This window comes from Eptatretus burgeri, chromosome 18 (assembly GCF_056783735.1).
Source record: "Eptatretus burgeri isolate ZD-2024b chromosome 18, Ebu_testis_v1, whole genome shotgun sequence".
NCBI lineage: Eukaryota > Metazoa > Chordata > Myxini > Myxiniformes > Myxinidae > Eptatretus > Eptatretus burgeri.
The window spans coordinates 46,977,057-47,000,130 of NC_140978.1; the positions used below are offsets into that span (position 1 = coordinate 46,977,057).

General features: G+C 44.5%; 1 protein-coding gene across 8 annotated transcripts in view; it reads left to right on the plus strand.

The window, feature by feature from the left end:
- TRIM2 (tripartite motif containing 2) overlaps positions 1–23,074 on the plus strand; it is a 154,635-nt gene that overhangs the window by 57,446 nt on the left and 74,115 nt on the right. For all 8 annotated transcript variants that reach the window (XM_085864519.1, XM_085864518.1, XM_085864520.1 and 5 more), the window contains 2 exons: positions 627–807; positions 16,369–16,674. In XM_085864519.1, the coding sequence (XP_085720645.1) occupies positions 627–807; positions 16,369–16,674 (487 nt within the window). The remainder of the gene's footprint in view (positions 1–626; positions 808–16,368; positions 16,675–23,074) is intronic.

Sequence of the window (23,074 nt, forward strand, 5' to 3'; positions counted from 1 at the left end):
ATTTTAAACATTTAAAAGTTTCCCTGATGAAGCGTTGGGAATCTCTCCCCCTTTTTCCATTGAAACGATGTGTGACATTCGCTGCTTTGTCATCGCTGATTCTCCATTCGTGGCATTTATCATTAATCTGGAACTGTCAGGAACCTATCCCCCTTTTTCCATTGAAACAATGCGTGACATTCGTGGCTTTGTCATTCACTGAATCGCCATTCGCGGCATTTTTCATGAATCTAGAACCGCCAGGAACTAATCCCCATTTTCTGTTGAAACAATTTCTCGCTATTTGAGGATTCGTTATTCGCAGCATTTTCCAGGAACGTATCCCCTGCAAATAGTGGGGTCTGACAGTACTTCAATCTAACAAAAAAATAAAGGTCTAATCAGGCGGTATATAAGGGTGATGTTCCGAAATGCTTCTGAACTACTTCAAAAGCAATAAACTTTCAAAAATTATTTTTTAATGATTGTTAAAATCATTTTATTTAAATTGAAGTAGCTGCACAGGGTATCGTGTTGGATGAACTCTCCAGTTCTCATACATTTTGAAACCAAAAGCTTGCTCTTATTCATTTGATTATTTTGTTTTCAAAGTCTTATTTTTATTTCACATTCCTGACCCCCAACAGCCTGCCTCAGGTGGATGGAGCAGCACGGCTTGTTGCTGAGATTTCTTGGCAGCTCACAGCACAACGCGACGAGGTTCTTGAGGAGATTCGATCTTCTTTTGATGAACTTTCAAAGGCATTGGAGCAGCGCAGAGACATTCTTCTCTCACAACTCGATGCTCTGTACAGTCTCAAGTACAAGGTCTGCATTATTCTTTTATTAACCCCAGAATTCCAAAGCTTGAAAATCACCCAAAAGTTTTTTTTTGTTTTTTTTTCCTACTTAAAATACCATGCAATATATTTATATAAATTTATTATTACTTCGAACAAATGGTTTATTAAAATGTTCAACATTGAGGATGAATGGAACAAATATCTGAAGACTTCATTATACTTTACCACTAGTTATAAGGATATGAGTAGTCAATGGACAATACAGTCTAGAGGATTTGAACCAAGGTTCACAGTATCATGAGCCATTGGTTCAGATAGAAATGCTGAACAGGCCGAACCTGTCAACTGCTTTTGACGTTTACACGTGGTACATGCTTGGGAGCCTCGTTAGTATGCATTTTTGTCTGCGCTGTTGCCGATTCGCCAACAAGCGATGAAATCGGTCCAGCAGCTGAGGGGGTGTGTGGCATTGGGATTCTCATGTCGGTGTATGTACTATTTGTGAATGTCGCTGCAGCTGTGGAGGAACTCTGGGTAGGGTTTGAAACAGCAATGCGCCTACCTTGGGTAGCTTTACATGGTTGCTTTTAAGCAGCTTCTTCGGCTGGAAGAGCATGGGAGGAGTAGATCCAGCTCCCCCCCTTCCACTTCCTCCTCGCTCCCCCACTCCACTCCTTCATCGCTTCTCACCCCTTCCTCTTTCTCTCCCCTCCCCCCTACATGGTTTGATTGGCTCCCGCAGATATTGACACATCCCAGACTCCTCATGAGGATTCACCGTGAATTTCAAAAGATCCGCAAGTCTTCATTCATATTCAGCGTCCTGAAGCGGAACTTGAGGTGTGGAAGTTGTGATCTCGTGAGATTGCATCTTACTGCATCATAATCGATAACAAAAAATCAATTCACATCTGGGTGCTACAAAACTAACACAGATGGTCTATGAAGTCAGCAGCTAAATTGTTCAAACTCCACATCGCTCAAAATATTTGCAGAGCACCAGAAGGGTTTGCATGATTGAGTCGCCTATTTGGTAGATTCTGCAGGTCTTCATGGAATGGAAGCTCTGGGTTGGCTTTGATGCAGTCAAACTCTCTCAGCATTTTTGTCTGCCAGCACACATCAAGGTTGGGCTCTACCAGTGAAGAGAACCTGGCCAGAAGGACATACTCAAACCACTTGGATGTCGTACATAGCAGAGATATGGGCCGATAGCTGAATGGGTCGGCAGCAGGTTTCCCTGGCTTAACGATGGCGATGACTTTAGCTTCTACCAGGTTGATGATATGATGCCAGTTGCATGTATGTTAGTGAAACTTGAATCCATCCAATCATGTCTGTGAGGTACAAAGTTCTTCAAGAATTCTGGATAGATGCCATCAATTTCTGCTGCTGTCCTTGATTCCCTTTCGCTTGCACCGGGCCCATCACCCAACATTGTCTGCAAGGCCTTCGCCCGTCACCGAGGACTGACTGACCCATGTCCAAGCACTGTTCACATGGAATCTTTTTCCACCTCGGCCTTCAAAGTCTCTTGTTTGTATATTTGCAAGCACCACGAAAGGTGACACGTCTATTGTACTTGGATGATTTTAAACTCTTTGCATCAAAAGATGAAAAATTGTCAGTGACAACTGAAATTGGTGAAAGGGTATTCTGATGACATTCAAATGGAACTTGGCTTATAAGAGTGCCAAGTGCAAATTCGAGAAAGGTAAACCAACAAAACGGACAACATAAAAATCGACCTAGATACAACAATGCAGGAATTAGAAAACGAAGCATCTTCCAAATACCTGGGAGTAGAAGAGGACCACCAAATGTGTCTCATACACATGTGGAAAACAATTACCAAAGAATACCTGTGTATAATGAGGCTGATCCTGCAAACATACCTCACCCTGAGAAACAAAATCAAAGCCATTATCCAAGTAACAAGCAATATCAGTATTCTAATACAGCTGTGAAATAATAAACTGGCCACAAACAGAAATCAACAAATGAAATATCAAAACAAGGAAATTCCTCACCATCCATAAAATGTTCTATAAAAAGCAGTGCATCCCGAGAATGGACCTACCGAGACGAGAACGAGGCAACGGCCTGATGGAACTCAACCAAGTGCACAGAATGACATCTGTCAAACTGGCTGAATTTGCGAAAAGTTCCAACAGACTATAGAATGCAATTTGTATGCAAACACGAAGACATCAATACATAAAGGATAAAAAATATAAAGTGAAATATCAACAGATATATACCTACTAATGGGAAAACGATAAAAGAGCAGGAATATATATATATATATATATATATATATATATATATATATATATATATATATATATATATATATATATATATATATATATATAAAAAGAGTTGGACAGATTTGGCATAGACAAAGAAGGCTCATTGGAATGGCTAAGAAGAGGACAGGTCAACTGGGATGGAAAATGAATTGTTACAAATGGCCAAGACCAGGGACATTACACAAATGGCTTTAAGAAAATGGCAGGACTGAGTCAATCGGACAAGTGTAGGGTCTGCAATGTAGAAACAGAAAGCACGAGTCACCTCCGATCGGGATGTAAAAAAACTCGTGTCAGATCTGCACACACAGAGGAACAATAGGGTATATAGAGTAATCCACTGGCTCATCTGCAAACACTTAAATATCCCAGTACCAGAAAACTCATGGAAACATGAATCAAAAGCGATAACTGAGAACAAGGAAGTAATGTTCACAAATGACCTGATGATCCCGACGATCATAAACAAAGAAAACAAAGCATTGCGATCGGATATAGTCAAGTCAGGTCAGGTCAGGTGTGGGAGCATGCACTGGAGCAGCGCGTCCCTGCATCACTTTCCGCTGGTCCTCCATTGGCCTCTGTCTGTCCCTACCCCAGGTGGATGCCTGGCCCATCTCTACCGCCTTGAGATGCTGATCAACTTGCTGCAACCATGAGGCATGTGGTCGGCCCGTTGGCTTCTTCCATTCATGAGGCTCCCTCACAGAGAGAATCTCATGAGCAGGATCAGCATCAGGAAAACGAGCCACATATCCATACAGCCGCAGCTGATGCTCACGGACTGTACAGGTGACAAATCTCATTTGAATCTCTCTCAGCAACTGCCCGTCAGACGCAAGGTCCAACCAGCGATGCCCAAGGATTATCCGAGGAGACCTGGTACTGAAGGAGTTATGTTTCCATCTCAAATCCCTTATCAGAGTTCAAGCCTTACATCCATAGGGCAAGAGCAATACTGGAAGCACCAAGGACCTGAAGACTCGCATTTCATCCTCCTGCACAGGTACCGACAGTTCCACACCCCATGATCCAGTGAATCAATGACTCCCCAGACCCGACCCAGACGTCTGCTGGCTGTGAGCCAGAGATCAACAGAGACATGAATATCACTGCCAAGGTAAGTGAATCTCTCTGCGATCTCAACATCCTCACCACAAACAGGTACAGACAGGATAGCAGCATCCAAGATGTCATTGAAAGCCTGGATCTTAGTTTTGACCCAGGAAACCTGTAATCCCAGTGGCTCCGCCTCCTCATTCAGCACCTCAATGGCCCCCAAAAGGATATCCAGAGTCATCACTGCACAGATGACTGCATCATCTGCGAAATCAAGGTCAGAGATCTTGACATTCCAAAATGATGCACCGCAGATTCATCTCTCCGACGTCCTCCCCAGAATACAGTCCATGCAAGTGCTGAAAAGTGTGGGGGCCAGTACACCCCCCTGATGAACTCCATTAACAACGGGAAATAAGTCAGAGATGGAATCGCCACATCTCACAGCACTCTCAGTACCAGAGTATAGTTCAGACATCAGATCGATCAGTTTTTGTGGCACCTCACGAAGACCAAGAATCCTCCAGAGGGCATCCCGATTCACTGAATCGAACACTTTACAGAGATCAACATAGGCTGCAAGCAGCTCCTGCCGGAACTCTCATCTGTGTTTGGGGAGGACCCGAAGAGCAAAGATACGGTCAATCATTGATCTCTTTGCTGTAAAGCCTGACTGCTCTGGGTGCTGGTGCTCAAGCAGATGATGGCGAACCCCATCAAGACTTATTCGAGCAAAGACCTTGCCTGGCACTGAGAGCAGCGTCACCCGTGGTAGTTATTCCAGTCCTGGCGATCATCCTTCCCTTTCCATTGAAGGACAACAAGGCCCCTCTTCCAGTCAGTTGGGATGATGCCTGTGTTCCAGGCAGAGAACAGAACTACATGGATGCAGCATTTCCTCCAGCCTTTAGAAGTTCAGCATGGATGCCACAGATCCATGGAGCTTTTACCCCATGTCATTCGGTTCACCGCAGCCTGTGTTTCCACAAACGAAGGTGGATCACAGTTGATTAGAGGGTCAGCAATGGCGATAGTAATACCCCTGACATACATCTCAAAAGCTGGTGGGTCGGCATGGTGCAGCCGCTCAAAGTAACAGGTGTTACCTCAATTATCATTAGTCAGCTTATTGGACACAGCTACAGCAACTCCTTGGGCATGGTAACCATCAGAGCGACCAGACCAATAGTAGGTGTATAGTATTTCGGTATAAAAAAGAAAAAAAAACAAGGCATTGTTCATTGATGTTTCAGTACCCAGCAATTTTATTTTTATTTTTATTTTTTGGACCTAAACAATCCAGAAATTAAGAACCTGACCAATTTCCAAGATCTCAAAAATGAAGTGAAAACGTCTTGGAAGCCGAAGGGATCCAAAATGGTACCAGTGATCATTGGAGCAACGGGAACGATGAAGTAGAACCTTTCAGAGATCTTAAAAAAACCATCCCTGGGAATATTACTGCAAACAAACTACAGTTAGAAGCCGTCCGGGGCTCAGTGACGATCCTCAAAAGAGCCCTCGGAACAAGACTTTGAGAACAAAACTTCACACATTGGTCCATGATTCGTGACCGCCCACGTCCCCACCCCATACCGAAATGGAGGTACTTCAAAACTTGGGAGTACTCTGTTCCACCTAATGAAACCTGCTTATGGAGATAACAACACACACACGCACACTGAAATATTAAATAGTTAATACCGACACATACACATACACACATACACACATACAGTGAATTGAGCTCCTGTTTGTGGTGATTGTGAACTCCAAATTGAGAGAGATGTGTTGTATAACTTACAGGCACAACCATTATTCAAAGGAAGATGTGGGGATGGTTTCACATGATAATTGATTGTGACCATACCTACCTTGTTTACGTACTTTTTGGCATACCATCCCGACATCCTTTTACATCCTACCTTTTAATTTATTTATTTTTTTAGCTCACTTGGAACGTAGTTTTGGAAAGCTTATGGGATGGCGCATCGTCCGTCCACAAATACTTGCAATGTCTTCTCTGAAACCACACATACTATTTAGATGAAACTTTACCACAACGTTCATCACCCTGTAGGTACCAACGTTTGTTCATGACATTCAGAAAATCGGGCCCTAATGGGGTCTATGGGGGTTATCCCAAAAATATGTATTTGCTTTCTTCTCAGAAACGACACACAATTCCGATGAAACTTCACCACAACCTTCATCACCCGTGATGTACCAAAGATTGTTCATGACATGAAAAAATCGGGGTCTAAGGCTGTCTACTTGGGGGATTGCCCCCCGAAATATGCATTTGCTTTCTTCTCAGAAACTACACAATTTTTGAAGAAACTTGACCACAACCTTCATCACTCATGATGTACCAAATTTTGTTCATGCCATTAAAAAAAATATCCATAGGTATTTACTTGGTTACATATTTTGTAGGTCATCCATGCTTACCAGTGGTTCCCTGATTATCTTATCGAGCCGCAACCAGGTGAGCGCCCAGGGGTATTTCCCCGATGTTTATGCCTCTACTGACTAAATTGCCGGAGGCATTGTGTTTTCGAGTTCTCCGTCCGTCCATGCTTTATTCTGTTTTCTCAGCAACCGCTTGTCTGATTGACACAAAATTTTCACCACATGTGCAACTACTCATGTCGAATGTTTGAATGATAATTCTGACATCATAGGTCATGTGGTGTGGAAGCCATGTTTGAAAAAAGGAAAAACTTTGGACCTCTATCTCTGAAACCACTCCATGGCAAAATTTGAAACTTGTCCTATGTGAAGTACTCCCCATGCGATGTGATTTTTAATATATTTTTGATGATGTCATAATTGCATACGCTGAATGCTTTATCCGATCAGTATGAAAAATGTTGAGGGTCATCCAGGGCTAAATTGTATGGGGAGAAACTTTTTTATGATGTCACAGGTCATATGGTTTGGCAGCCATATATATATATATATATATATATATATATATATATATATATATATATATATATATATATATATATATTTTTTTTTTTTAACATAAAAACCTTCAAAAATCTTCTTCTCTGAAACAGCTGAACAGATTGAGGCAAAACTTTACAGGTATGATCGCCTATCTGTGCGGAACAAAAAGTTCTCCACCTATGACATCATAGGTCACATGGCTTAGTTAGCAGCTATGATTTTTTTGAAGAAGAAAATTTTTAAAATCTTCTTCTCCAGAATGGCTTGACATATCGATAGGAAACTTCACCCACATGCTCCCCAAGCCTTGGGGATACCATGTTGCTCATGAGTAATTAATAGGCCACATGGTTTGGCAGCCATATTGGAGTGAATGAAAATCTTTGAAAAATTCTTTCTCTTGAAGCGCTTCATCAATCGACATCAGACTTCAGAATTATGATCTACTAGTGATAGGGAATATATGTTTTAAATTTTAACCTGATTGGACGCATGGTCTGGCATCCAGAATTATTTAATAGTTTGAATCTGGGTTGAGTTTTTTTAAAACCAACTTATTTGCTCGAATTTATCTCAGCTTATTAAGGCCCTGTCACACCTTGACGATTTAGCCAACGTATGCCTGACGTGTGCAAAACTGGGCTAAAACGCCAGCACACGTCGAATACGTTATGGGTAAGTTTGTATACGTTAAGAGCACGCTTGCATACGTCATGGTTCGCCGAGCTGTTAGACAAATTTTCCATGCTTGAAATTTCCCGACGTATGCCAGCATATGACTCGCACATTCTGCATAATGCTGGCCATAAGTTGTAGGCGCGTTACGCGATCGTTGACACACGTCGACACACGTTACTTGTAAGTTACTCATAAGTATAAACACGTCGAGGTAATGTTTAGCGCACCTGAAACTTATTTCTAACCTATGAGTAACGTGTTGTAGGCACGTTTTTTTTATTTTTTATTTATTTATTTATTTATTTTTTTTGTATATCTTGGTCGAGGCTTGTATGAGAGCCAACACACAACTCACAGCAAGGAGGCATGAGACAAGAGGGGCGGGAGTGGAAGGGACAAAACAGTGGGGAACAGACACAGGTGAACTGTGGAAGGGAGAGTGATGGGGATGGGACGGGGAAGGGAGAGGGATGGGGATGGGATGGGACGGGCGAAGAGAAGATGGACATTTCAGGGACTTTCAGGAAGGAAAGTAGGAGAAATGAAGGAAGTGGGCTTGGGTGGATTATCGGGGGTAGAAAAGATCGAGGATTTGGATGGGGGAAGATAAGAGGTGGTGGTGAACAGCTGTTTTGAAAGCCTGGAGGGAAGAATGGGAAAGAATAGAGTGAGGAAGTTTATTCCAAAGGCGGGAAAAAAGAGGAATGAAAGAGTGAAGATGAGCAGTGATTCGTGATTTTGGTAGTTTTACCAGAAGGGGGTTGTTGGTGGACCTTGAGCGCCCTGTGGAAATGTGGTGGGGACAAATCGCAGAGAGAGCAGGGGGGCAAGGCTGGAGAGGAGTCGGTAGAAGACAGAAAGACCACCGACCAACCTGCGGTGATTGAGTGAGAGGCCCAAAGACTCAGCTTCATTGCGGGAGATGCCGATGATCTTAAATGCCCTGGTTTCGACAGCGTGAAGCCGAGAAAGGTGGGAGGCAGGAGCACCAGCCCAGAGGGGAGAGCAGTACTCCATCAGGCTACGGACAAAAGCTTTGTAAGTGGTCAGGAGCTCAAGAGGGCCGAGGAAGGACTTAGCACGACGGAGGATTCCCAGTCGGCGACTGGCTTTTGAGGCGAGGTTGGAAATGTGACTTTCCCAGGAAAGGTCATGGCAGATAGTGAGACCTAGAAGCTTGAAAGAAAAGACTTCTTCCAGAGGATTGTTGAGAAAGTGGATGGGAGGGTTTTGTAAACGGTCCTTTCGAAGAGACATAGTGAGAGTGTGAGATTTGTCTGGATTGAAAGACATGTTCCACGTGTTGGACCAGTTTGTGATTTTATCCAGATCTGCAGTGAGTGAAGAAGCTGCTGCTTGCCGGTCTGAGGGATGACAGATTGTACGGCAGAGGGTGGAGTCATCGGCAAAGAGAAATAGTGGATTTTCCAGAGAGTCCGAGAGATCATTGATGAAAACCAGAAAAAGAACAGGGCCCAGAACGCTACCTTGAGGAACTCCAGCCTGCACAGGAAGAGGGGATGAAAGAACTCCATTTAGGGCCACACGTTGACTGCGACAGGAGAGGAAGTCTGCGAGCCATGAGTGGAGATGGCCTTGAATACCATGGGAAGAGAGTTTGGTGAGTAGGGCAGGGTGCCAGACTGTGTCAAAAGCACGTGATATGTCCAGGGATACGGCTCGGATTTCCTGTCTGGCATTGAGGACCTCCATCCATTGATGGGAGAGCAGAAGCAGCATATCCAGGGTAGAGTGACCTGGTCTGAAACCAAATTGATGATTGGAAATCAAGCCATTGGAGAAGAGGAAGAATTTCATATCTGAGGCAATGATGGATTCCATCACCTTGCTGATGATTGGGAGAAGGCTGATTGGTCTGTAGTTATAGGGATCTGTTTTTGCACCTTTTTTATGCAGGGCAGTGATGTTAGCAGATTTCCAAGCAGATGGCAGATGACCTTGGGCAAATGAGAGGGTGAATAGAACAGAGAGAGGGTGAGCAAGAGCAGAAGAGCAGGCTTTGAGGACACGTGGGCTGATGCCGTCTGGACCGGTTGCAGAATCTGACTCGAGGTTTGAAAGCAAGCTCTCCACCTTGTCAGGAGAAAAGGATACAGAGTCCAGGGACAGTTGGGTGCGACTGGGTAAAGTGGGTAGAGATAGTGATGGGTTTAGGACACAAGATTTAGCTACAAACACCGAGTTTAGACATTCAGCTTTATCACGTGTGGAATCAGCAGTGCGGCCATTTGAGGTAAGGGAGGGGATGGAGGGGGAACATACACCAGAAACAGATTTGATTAAACGCCACCAGGATTTTGAGGAGGGAGAGAGGTTTGAGAGTTCAGACTTGAGATGAGAAAGATGTTGTTTTCTGGCTCTCCTGAGGGTAGATACACACTTGTTCCGAGCTTTGTGGAAAGAACTGAGATTGCCCTCAGTTGGGTTTGCTTTCCATGAGGCAAAGGCAAGTTGTTTCAGGACAACTGCCTCGCCACAAGCTTCAGTAAACCAAGGGCGGGAGGAAGGGTAAGACAACTGAACACGAGAGGGGATAAATCTGTGCATGAGGGAGAGCAAGTTTCTTTGAAAGAATTCCCAGGATGAGTTGATGTTTGAGAAAGTAGTGATAGGAGACCAGTCTGTAAGTTTGATGGCTGCTCGGAGACCCTGCCAGTCGGCTTGAGTGAAATGCCAGACTCGACGGCGGTGAGGTGGTTCTCTGATAACAGCCAGAGAGATGTCCACTTTGACAAGGACGTGGTCAGAAGAACCAATTGGAGTGAAGGAAGAGCAGCAGATATTGTCAGGGAAATTTGTCAAAATCAGATCCAGAAGAGATGGAGTACCATTGGTTGAGATCCGGGTCGGGAAGTTGACCGATTGAGTCAGTCCCAATGAGTCGCAGAAAGCTTTTGCTGAGGTGCCATGGCAGGTGAGAGAGGTACCCACACCTAGCCAACTGGCGTGATGACAATTGAAGTCACCACATAAGAGGAAGAGAGAGTTTGGATGAGAAGATAGAAGATGGTCCATGTTTTCGGATAGTGAGATGTAGATGGAGTCATCACTGTTCGGTGGACGGTACAGTACACATATAAACATGAGGTGGGAGTGAAGGGAAGCCGAAGCCAGAGGTATTCCTGGGGGTGTGGGGGAGTGAGAGCAGTGCATGGAGAGTGAGGAATAGAGTCTTTGATGAAGAGAGCAACACCTCCACCAGGACGAGGCTCAGGTCTGTCATACCGTAAGAGGGAGTAGCCAGGGAGAGATACTTGGGAGTCAGACACGTCTTGGGAGAGGAAAGTTTCTGTTAGGCAGATAATGTCTGGTTTGTCAGTGGCAACCTGTATGGAAACATTACGCGATCGTTGACACATGTCGACACACGTTACTTGTAAGGTACTCATAAGTCGAAACACGTCAATGTAATGGTTAGCGTCAGTGTTCCAGACTCCATGTTTTTTTTTTCTATTCTTCGGTATGACGGTCATGTTGACACTTCGATTTCTAGTGCGGTTATAATATAATATGATTTAAAGGCTTCCGCTCAACGATTCAAATCATGACTGTCATGCTGAAGAAAAAAAAAAAACCAGGGAGTCTGGAGCACTGACGCTAACCATTACATTGACGTGTTTCGACTTATGAGTAACGTATGTCGACGTGTGTCAACGATCGCGTAGCGTGCCTAAACTTATGCCAGCGTATGCGGAATGTGTGTCATTCGTCGAGTACGTCGAGAAATTTTCAACATGCTGAAAATTTCTCGACGTACTCGGCATACAATGACGTATGCCAGCGTACTACGACATATGCCAGCGTTCTTTTAACGTATACAAAACTTACCCATAACGTATTCGACGTGTGCCAGCTTGGTTCGGCAAATTTTTCATATGTTGGCAAATGCTGGCTAAACCGTCAAGGTGTGACAGCGGCTTCACACTTTGATGTCTAGTGCAGTTATGATTTGAATCGTTGAGCCGCAGCCTATGAATAGCCTACGCCACGTGATCGTCGGCTATACGCTGCCGTGCTATGCATAAGTTAGACTATCGTTGGGCATAGGTTGTGAACGCCGACAACACGCTCAGCATTCGTTGGTATAAGTTATCTATATGTGATTAAAACGTTCTGTGTACATTACTTATACGTTATGCATACGTCCAACACGTTATTATACGCCCATAAATTAAAAAAAAACATCAATAGTTCAGCGTACGCCAGCGTTTTACATACATTTTGATACGTTGCCATACGCTGGCTAAAATGTCAAGGTGCTACAGCGGCTTTAGATTTGCAAGAATTTGTCTCAGCTTATTAGATTTCCTGGAAATTGTCTCAGCTTATCAGATTTCCTGGAATTTGTCTCAGCTTATTAGATTTGCTAGAATTTGTCTCAGCTTATTAGATTTGCTAGAATTTGTCTCAGCTTATTAGATTTGCTAGAATTTGTCTCAGCTTATTAGATTTGCTAGAATTTGTCTCAGCTTATTAGATTTGCTAGAATTTGTCTCAGCTTATTAGATTTGCTAGAATTTGTCTCAGCTTATTAGATTTGCTGGAATTTGTCTCAGCTTATTAGATTTGCTAGAATTTGTCTCAGCTTATTAGATTTGCTAGAATTTGTCTCAGCTTATTAGATTTGCTAGAATTTGTCTCAGCTTATTAGATTTGCTAGAATTTGTCTCAGCTTATTAGATTTGCTAGAATTTGTCTCAGCTTATTAGATTTGCTAGAATTTGTCTCAGCTTATGAGATTTGCTAGAATTTGTCTCAGCTTATTAGATTTGCTAGAATTTGTCTCAGCTTATTAGATTTGATAGAATTTGTCTCAGCTTATTAGATTTGATAGAATTTGTCTCAGCTTTTTTTTTTTTTTTTTTGTATACCTTGGTCGAGGCTCGTATGAGAGCTAACACACAACTCGCAGCAAGGAGGCATGAGACAAGAGGGGTGGGAGTGGAAGGGACAAAACAGTGGGGAACAGACACATTAGGTGAACTGTGGAAGGGAGAGGGATGGGGATGGGACGGGGAACATGGCGAAGAGAAGATGGACATTACAGGGACTTTCAGGAAGGAAAGCAGGGGAATTGAAGGAAGTGGGCTTGGGTGGATTATCGGGGGTAGAAAAGATCGAGGATTTGGATTTGATTTAGATTTGCTAGAATTTGTCTCGGCTTATTAGATTTGCTAGAATTTGTCTCAGCTTATTAGATTTGCTCGAATTTGTCTCAGCTTATTAGATTTGCTAGAATTTGTCTCGGCTTATTAGATTTGCTAGAATTTGTCTCAGCTTATTAGATTTGCTAGAATTTGTCTCAGCTTATTAGATTTGCTAGAATTTGTCTCAGCTTATTAGATTTGCTAGAATTTGTCTCAGCTTATTAGATTTGCTAGAATTTGTCTCAGCTTATTAGATTTGATAGAATTTGTCTCAGCTTATTAGATTTGATAGAATTTGTCTCAGCTTTTTTTTTTTTTTTTTTGTATACCTTGGTCGAGGCTCGTATGAGAGCTAACACACAACTCGCAGCAAGGAGGCATGAGACAAGAGGGGTGGGAGTGGAAGGGACAAAACAGTGGGGAACAGACACATTAGGTGAACTGTGGAAGGGAGAGGGATGGGGATGGGACGGGGAACATGGCGAAGAGAAGATGGACATTACAGGGACTTTCAGGAAGGAAAGCAGGGGAATTGAAAGAAGTGGGCTTGGGTGGATTATCGGGGGTAGAAAAGATCGAGGATTTGGATTTGATTTAGATTTGCTAGAATTTGTCTCAGCTTATTAGATTTGCTCGAATTTGTCTCAGCTTATTAGATTTGCTAGAATTTGTCTCGGCTATTAGATTTGCTAGAATTTGTCTCGGTTATTAGATTTGCTAGAATTTGTCTCCGCTTATTAGATTTGATAGAATTTGATTCGGCTATTAGATTTGCTAGAATTTGTCTCGGCTATTAGATTTGCTAGAATTTGTCTCGGTTATTAGATTTGATAGAATTTGTCTCGGCTATTAGATTTGCTAGAATTTGTCTCGGTTATTAGATTTGCTAGAATTTGTCTCGGTTATTAGATTTGATAGAATTTGTCTCGGCTATTAGATTTGCTAGAATTTGTCTCGGCTATTAGATTTGCTAGAATTTGTCTCCGCTTATTAGATTTGATAGAATTTGTCTCGGCTATTAGATTTGCTAGAATTTGTCTCAGCTTATTAGATTTGATAGAATTTGATTCGGCTATTAGATTTGCTAGAATTTGTCTCGGCTATTAGATTTGCTAGCATTTGTCTCGGTTATTAGATTTGATAGAATTTGTCTCCGCTTATTAGATTTGCTGGAATTTGTCTCAGCTTATTAGATTTGCTGGAATTTGTCTCAGCTTATTAGATTTGCTAGAATTTGTCTCAACTTATTAGATTTGCTAGAATTTGTCTCAGCTTATTAGATTTGCTAGAATTTGTCTCGGTTTATTAGATTTGCTCGAATTTGTCTCGGCTTATTAGATTTGCTAGAATTTGTCTCGGCTTATTAGATTTGCTCGAATTTGTCTCGGCTTATTAGATTTGCTAGAATTTGTCTCGTCTTATTAGATTTGCTCGAATTTGTCTCGGCTTATTAGATTTGCTAGAATTTGTCTCGGCTTATTAGATTTGCTCGAATTTGTCTCGGCTTATTAGATTTGCTAGAATTTGTCTCGTCTTATTAGATTTGCTAGAATTTGCTGTGTTATGAATGATTTTGTGGTTCGTGCTAAGATGATGTATTCCATTATGTTGGAGAGAGGTTACCGTGCTCAGAGTTTGATTAGAATCAATTAGATCATGTGACTCTTTTTAGAGTCACATGTAATCTCTTGTTTAAGTTTGGTTGGTTTTCATGTCAACAGGTTCCCGGAGCATTGGAAGTTGTGTGAAATAATAATCATTAATAAGAAATAATGGGTAATTTATTTATTTATTTATTTTAAAAATCAATGAATTTAACCGGAAGTGTCATTAGTGTTTACAGGAAATGGATCTACATTATTTATGCAGGGCTTGCGTATTGATGTGTGCTGGTGGATTCCTGTGTACATTCTGTGGTGGTAAGGGAAGAAGTAGTAAGGTATTTCTGTTGTGTGTCGGGGGTGTGTATGCTCTCTGTTGGTGTGTGGTGTGTATGGTTTTTATGTTTTGTGTGTGCAGTTTCTATTTGTCCTCCATCTCTCTTTCTTTCTTTTTCTTTATCAATGGAGGGGTGACTAGCAAATCGTTTTTGTGAGGTTCACTTGGCTGCTCCTGGGTGGGTTGGAGGGTAGAGGAGTAGCAGCTGAAACCTAAATGCTATCCAGGTTCCTCCTGATGACTCCATCTTTGTCTATTTGGGTTCCCTGTGCTACTCCAGTGTTGTGTTTGGTCAGTTATTTGATTTGTACAAGTGTAATGATGCCTGGTGCTGGCTTAATGGTTCGGGTGGTGGGCTTGGGATCTTAGCATCCTGAGTTCAAATCCCACTTGGATGTTAAATGAATACCAGGTGGGGTTGACTCTGCCTGTCATCCTTCTGAGGTCGGCAAAATGAGTGCCAGCTTTCTGGTATACTGTGTCGGAGTGACGACACGTCCAGGATTGTGCCCAATAGCCAAGGAGATTGCTGAGGCAGCACCAATGCTCTGTCCAGAGTATGGTCCTAATGGATAATGATGTGATGATTTGGGCGACATTGAAAAGTGCCCTTCTGGTTTGTTTCTATTACACATATGGAGCGGAGCAATTTTTCCAGCCAATTGCAACATGTAAAGTCGACCTAATGTGAGGTCTTGAGTAGTTTATGGCACGATGCAAAATGTAAATTAGCCTTTACTGAACAATCTATGTCCTCAAATATGCTGGGGACCACCTCACGCAAATCGTCGCATGTCAACTTATTGACTCTCAGGGTGAGGGGAAGATTGCATCATCTCAACTGAATAGAGAAGTAATATAATTCTGAGTCATGCTTCAGTTCCCTTCGCTGACTTGGAGGTTAATTAAATATTAAGTTGATGTTAACCTTCAAATGATAAATGAAGTTAATTTGAGTTGAAACCAGTTTCTGAGCTTGAGCTAATGTTGAGTTGGTTTTCTTTCCTTATTTCAAGAGGATATCTGGTCCTAATTAACTCATGCCTGTTTTGTACATTGGTGGTGGTTTCTAACCACTGTAGGAGTTCTGTTAGACGTGCAAACTGCTGAAGAAGAATGATGGGTGCTTTGTGCAGTATTACCAATATGTTTACTTGAGTTAACTTATCCAAGATATTTGTTTGGAGCAGGTTGGACTGGGAAATTTATCCGAGGCCATCCCGATATAAGGTCCACCACTCTATGGTACATTGCGAAGTGAACATTATTAACCCCTTCGTGGGAGGGATTAATATATTTTGACAATCGTATGATGGTCCAGAATACTGTGCCAGTTAGGTGCTGCCACTTGTGAGTAACTGGAATACCTGTATGTTGAGATTAAATGTGCACTGTGGTGGTGGTGGTGTAAATTTACTTTCTGTTCTGTGCAACTCCCCTTCAGACTTTTCCACCCTTGACGTAATGCCCCTGCAGGTGCTGCAGACACAGCTGGAGTGCTTGCAACAAAGCCATGACGACATGCAGAGCAGCTGTGAGTTCACGCAGCAGGCTCTGCAGCAAGGTGGTGGCACTGAGGCGCTGCTGGTGCGCAAACAGATGAGCGAGCGTTTATCAGCGTTGGCAGACAGCTCACTGAACCTCTTTCCCCAAGAGAACGATCATTTAGAGTTCCGTGCTGATCCTGAGGCCTTGCGCCGCTCAATCCTCAATTTGGGCAGCTTGGTGACGACGCATGCCGTTGCTTGCCAAACGGTGGCTACCGGAGATGCACTTCGGCAGGTACTTAACTTGTTATACATATTTCCCTCCAAATTTTGTGACTTCATTTTGATTGCCTTTTCTCATATTACCTAATGTTTGCAGAAAGTTGGTGGATCACTGGAACATTGCCAAGAATTTCTGTGGAGGGTCTGGGAAAAACAATGATTGTATACTTTTTTTCTCCTGTTAGTTTCTCTCTTTTGACTGGATGGAAGGAGAGAGGAGGGGAAAGAAATGATCACAAATAATACCTCGTAGCTTTGCAGGAATTTGATTGTCTTCAAGAGATGCAATACTCTTTTGTAGACATTTGCCACGAAGCCGTCGTTTATCTCTCTTATTCCTTACTTCCTTTAATGTATATATATATATATATATATATATATATATATATTTATTTATTTATCCAAGGTCTGAGGCTCGTGGAAGAGCTGGAATACAAATTACAAACATACATGAAGACCTTCATGACACAACACCGGACTTGACCACATAACATAAATAAAGCCACTGAGCTTGGTGGAAGTGACCTCCCAGAACACTCTGGGCACTTGCGATGCCATCTTTTAACGACATCGCTTTTCTCTCTGCACTGACTGGAGCAATTGAGGGTGAATTTCCTCCTCCCTTTGAATGACATCCTATGGTTGTTTGTCTGTGCTCTGTCCTTGAAATGCTGCGTGTTGAGCATGGAAGCAGCATGTACCATTTTTATTCTTTGTTTTGACTCGGCCATGGTTTGAACCACCGACTTCCCAGACTCAGAGTCGATGCTCTAACTATTTTTCCACCGAGCCCTTTATTTGTCTTTTTCTTTTCTCTTTAAATTTTGTATTTTGAAAAATCTAATGCATCAGGAATTGCATTCGTAAATGTACAGAACACTGTGACATGGCCAGGACGTGTGTGTGTGTGTGTGTGTGTGTGTGTGTGTGTGTGTGTGTGTGTGTGTGTGTGTGTGTGTGTGTGTGTGTGTGTGTGTGTGTGTGTGTGTGTGTGTGTGTGTGTGTGTGTGTGTGTGTGTGTGTGTGAGATGGAGATAACATGACAGGGTTAAGCCACTGCTTTTTAAGGAGGGCACAGCAAAGTCAAGCTTCCTATGCAGGTAGCACTTCCCTGAGCATGGAGCCAATTCGAGCGACTTGAATTTATGTGTGATTTGAAACAAAATTCCTGGATGCTAAAATAAATGTTTTTTATTATGATCAGAAAAAAACATCAACATTAACCAGAAATATTGGTAACTCTGAAAACCTGACATGTCTAGAAAAAGACCACAGATGCCATCTTCAGCACTCACCTCTACACTCACCTCGCAGCTCGAATGTTTGCACCCAAGATCGGTTTACTGCACAATATACCCACCCTCAGATACCTTACAACAATGGCTTGGCACTTTCACAATAAATGTTTCCAGACACCTGAAGGAAGAGAACAGCGTGTGAGAAGAGGGGTGAGCTACAGTGGTGAGAAAGAGAAGTGTGGGGTCTTTTACGTGGTCTGACGCACCTTTCGCAACCCTGGTTGAAGCTGCGATCAGTCACAGCTCGGCGGTTTGGTCTCGCCTCTCGCGCACTGCCCCCTCGTCTACTTCCTCCACTCCGACAGCACCCCGGACGTGTAGGTGTCACTGGATAGTTCCTTGCCAAACGTGATGGTCTGTGTGGCTGCGGGTATCTCATACTGTGATGCGAGGGGAGACAGTGGTTCTGCAGCAGCATGGTGACGGCACCGGCTACATGAAAGGCACATGCAGACTTGTAGGTACGCATCAGCATGTGTGAAAGCAGCGGAAAGTCCGGAAGAAAGGAAAGAGTCAGAGATAACGCCAATAAATGAAAGAAAGAACATCGGAAAGGCAAAGAATAAGTGTTGGAGAGAAAGATTTGTGTACGTGTCGAAGAGGAGCGTTGAGAGAAATAGAACTGTGAAAACCCTGACATCTGCTCAGCTGTGTCCCCATGTATTACAACTCCTGTGTCAAAGCTGTTTGACTCCGTACATTCCATTCTTTATTGCTTTGACCCTCTGCGTCGATTCCCCTCATTGGCATGGGTCTTTCCGGGGCTCACATCCGTCCTCCCGGGGCTCACAACCGTCACAATACAATATACTAGCAGGGACCTGCGGATCATCCATGCAATGCATCATGAAATGTGACTTCAATTCAAGTCCTCAACCTCCGCCCCCAACTCCAAGCCCTCACCGCCCCTCCCAAACTAAAGGCATCAATCCCCTCCCCACTCCAAGCCTTCAAACCCCCTCCTCAACCTCTCTCCACCACAACTCTCCTTAACTCTCCCACCCCAGAAAGTCCTCACCTCCTCCCCCCCCCACTGGCAAAGCCTAAAGCTCTCCCTCCCAACTCTATCCCATCTTTGCTCTCCCTCCTCCCAACCCCAACTCTGTCCTCCCCTCCTCCCTTCATAAAAGCAAATGGGAATTCCCACATCGAAACAGCGGAGTATTTAACTCTTTTTTTTTTCCCTCCCCGATCATGCTATCATGATCATGCTATCCGCCTCTTCACAGAAACCATGATCGAAACAGCTCCTGTATGTGCTGGCCCATCATGGTTGCCTGTGCCACTCACAATCCCACGTGATATACTGAAACCCCATAGAATTGCAACTCTCAAGTGATCATGAGACTTGAAATGAATTGCTTTCTTCCTGATGCATAATATAGTGCACATCATTAAAAGTAAATCTTGACGGATGTTTTCTTTCACGATGTCTCGAGATTCCCGGAAGTCCTCAGACAAAGACATTTATAATGACATGGGTTGAATGTCACTGGTCGAGTCATTTAAGGGAAAATAGTAATAAATAATAGCAAGGACTCGCGCAACCTCTGCGGTAAAAGTCCTGCTTGATAGAATTCCGCATCGTTTTTTGGAGGTGTATGTAGACGACAGAATGCTGCCTGGATTGCTGAGGCCTATCTTCACAAGGCCATGATGTCTCGCGGCTGAAAATCCTTTTTAAGTGTCGTGTTTTAGTTATTTTACACTGAAGGGGATGTTTGAGAGAGGGTATGGTGATTGTGAATATGACAGCTCCAAAGAGGTCTTTGGCTTCACATCGCCGTAAGCACCAACATGGCGGCTGTGATTTTTCCGGTTGAAATTGTTGGTTGTCAGGCCAGCTGTCCAACCAATGGGTGGAATTGAACGTTACACACAGATTGACAGACAGACGGACGAACTGATAAGCATATCGTCATATAGATAGATGAGGTATCCCCGGAAATTCCGCATAATATAAAACGTGACTATAACAACATTGTGTGAAGAACAGTTTAATATCGCGGGGATTTAATATTGTCAAGTTATGAACTCCCGAAAGATATTGCCGAATTAAATCAAGGCCAAGTCCTCAACTCCCCCAACCCCAAGTTCTCAACCCTCCCCCCCTTCCACTCCCCCATCCAACTCCACCCTGCTCCCCAACCCCAAGTTTTCAACACATCCCACCCAACCCTGAGTCAAGTCATAACTCCCCCCCCCCTTCCCCCAATCCCAAATCTTCAACTCCCCTATCTCCACACATCTATCCTCTCCCCATTCTTCAAAGCAAAGAGGGCATTATTACATAATTTCATATTATTTCTTCATCCCTCGAATAGAGGTTTTACCACTTTGATAAAAGTAAATCAATAAACGAAAACCCTCTTTTGATTCCTACCAACCTGCTTTTCACCGCCTCTAACTTGCCACAGAATTTCGTTTTTTACATATGTAGTCTCGGCTCGTGGAAGAGCTAGGACACAGAACAGACCAGGACACAACATAATGTTGCGGTCTTCGCGCCCGCCGGCGTGCGAACGGCCACGTAACTCGAATCGCGGCACGTCGCCCACCGGACGGACAATCCAGTCGTGACCCTCTCGGACTAACGCCGGGAACCAGTCACGGGTGGACCTTTCGGTCTCACCGCGATCGAGCCAATCAGCCCCCGCGTGGGATAGGGTTGCTCGCCAAATTCGAACTACCTAAGTACCCACGCGGAGGGTAGACCGGGCGATCGCACCTCGCCGCAGGTCGACCTCGGACACGGGCCACTTAAGCGACCCGTTCCGTACTATCAGAATAACCGAGCGGTGTTATCGTCGACCTCGACGGTTCGATTAATTATCGGGCGTATTCAGCCCACTACCAACCCTTTACGTGAAGCAAGATGGGGGTTCAATGGGGAAAAAGACGAAGCGAAGCGGGAAACAGTTCAACAATAAAGCACATTTATTCGCGACGAACGGGAAAGCACACAAATACAATTCCACCAAATGCACACAAAAAAGAAAACACAATTCCATTTACACAAAAAGCAAACATAAAAGTGAAAACACAGTGCAGAGCTAATACCGACTACCGAGCACACGGCAACACTTATACAATTCTACTTCACAGACGGCGCCGACAACACATACCCAAAACCAAGGAAAGAAAATCCCCTCAAGAATGAGGTAGGCCTGGGGCCGAGACCTGGTCGGGCCTACCCGTCTGGTGATGAGACGCGGAGCGGCGATGGCCCCGCAACCCGCGGGCCTCGTGGACAGTGCCTGGCAGGGGGGTGGGAACGGGGCCCCCTTGGTCGCACTATCTCAGCGCGGGGGGAAACAGGAGGGGGGGTTGCTGATGCTCGGGGTATAGAGGATCTTTATTATGTGCGACGAGCGTCTCCACCTCGGCCAGGTCGCGCCGCCGGCCTCCCTCGGGCGCGCAGCTCCTTGCACGACGCGAGCACCCTTCGTCCGACTCGCCGCCTCTCCACAGCTCGTCCCCTCCGTTCCGACTCCAACGCACACGACGAGCAGCTCCACCGCCCGCGAAGTCTTGACTCTCTGTTCCGACTCCTTCGCCTCGTTCCGACTCCTTCGCCTCCGTTCTGCTGACTCTTTCGCTCCCACTTTTACGACTCCTTTTACTGACGAACACCGTCCTTTTATCCCCCCGTAACTTCGCCTTTGACCCCCTCCCTTTGACCTTTCAACTCGCTCCCCATTGGCCCGAGAAAAAGTGGGCGTGAAGGCTTTTTGATCCACAAATTTGCATATATCGATCGCCCTGGGGGCGGGGCCAATTCGCCCCTCGCTCACCGATTGGACGGCAAAAAGTGGGCGTGTGTCGTTTTGGATCCGTTTTTGAAGCACAAAATCCGTGATTTTGTACACGCTGTTCAACGTGCGCCCTACACGAGTCCAGCATCGGTGCCCATGAGTGGCGCGAGATGACGGTGATGCGATGGTGGCGAGTTGTGACGGTAAAGGTCATGGCGGTTGTGGTGAAGCGGCGTTGTGGTTGTGATGGTGGCGATTGGTCCAAAATAAAGATAGTAAAAGAAAAACGGCTATCCTGAAGAGTCGCAGCACGTATAAATGACATGTATTCCCACTAGACAACGGGTTTGGGCCTAACTACACATGCACTTACTGAGATACCTCACCTAAGGGACCTGAATGGTGGTTTGCGAATCTGGTAACCACAACACTACCCCCTTCCCTTTTTACAGACTCGTCCCGAGTCGTCAAATTTTCGTGTGCCATCATGTGTAGTTTTCCCCTAGTACACTTTACCTACGGATCCCTGAGTGCGACATTCATGGTATTCGTGTCCCCAAAATAAATAACCTGAGGGCTGCGTAACTACCTAAACAAACTCACTCACACGGACGACTTAAATAAAATTGCCGGCGCTAGACAGACATGCCGGGGGCGCACTCATATTTACAGTACATCTTAACCTTAACTTACAAATTTTACACTAAACCATGGCCCAGGATCACTGAACTCTGCAAAAGAAAAGCAGTTAGCAGGGAGCCAGGCTGCCCGCATGCAGTCTCTGGCTCAAAACAATGCAGGTGACAGGGAACGTGGCTGGCTGCTCACACGCAGTCCAAGGCCTTCCTTTTTGAACTGAACTCAGTGAACCACAACGGTGCTTGGGCTGCACAACGCAGTCTCCGTGCCAGCTCAAGTGGCACACGCAATGAGCACAACGAATGGATGCATGAACACAAACACGGTGCACGGGCCGCCACTGCAGGCCCGTGTTGTAGCTGCCAACAGGGCAGTTCTTGCAGCTTGCAAACTGTTGCTTTCAGATCCTGGCGCACATGGAAATGAACAGGGGGGGGCAAAGCAAAAATTGAACGGGGCTTGTGAACATGGGCAGTGGGCATGGCATGGCAAAGGTGAGCAGGCAAACACAGCCCGCAGAAGAAGGCCGCTGCAGGCAAACACAGCCGGCAGACAAACTGGCCGGCACAGGCCACGAAGAAAAACAGCCAGCAGCTGAACTGGCCGGCACAGGCCTTGCAGCAAAACAACAGCTGCCGATGAAGTTGGCCGGCACAGGCCTTGAAGAAAAACACGGCCAGCCGATGGCACAGGCCTTGCAGCAAAACAACAGCTGCCGATG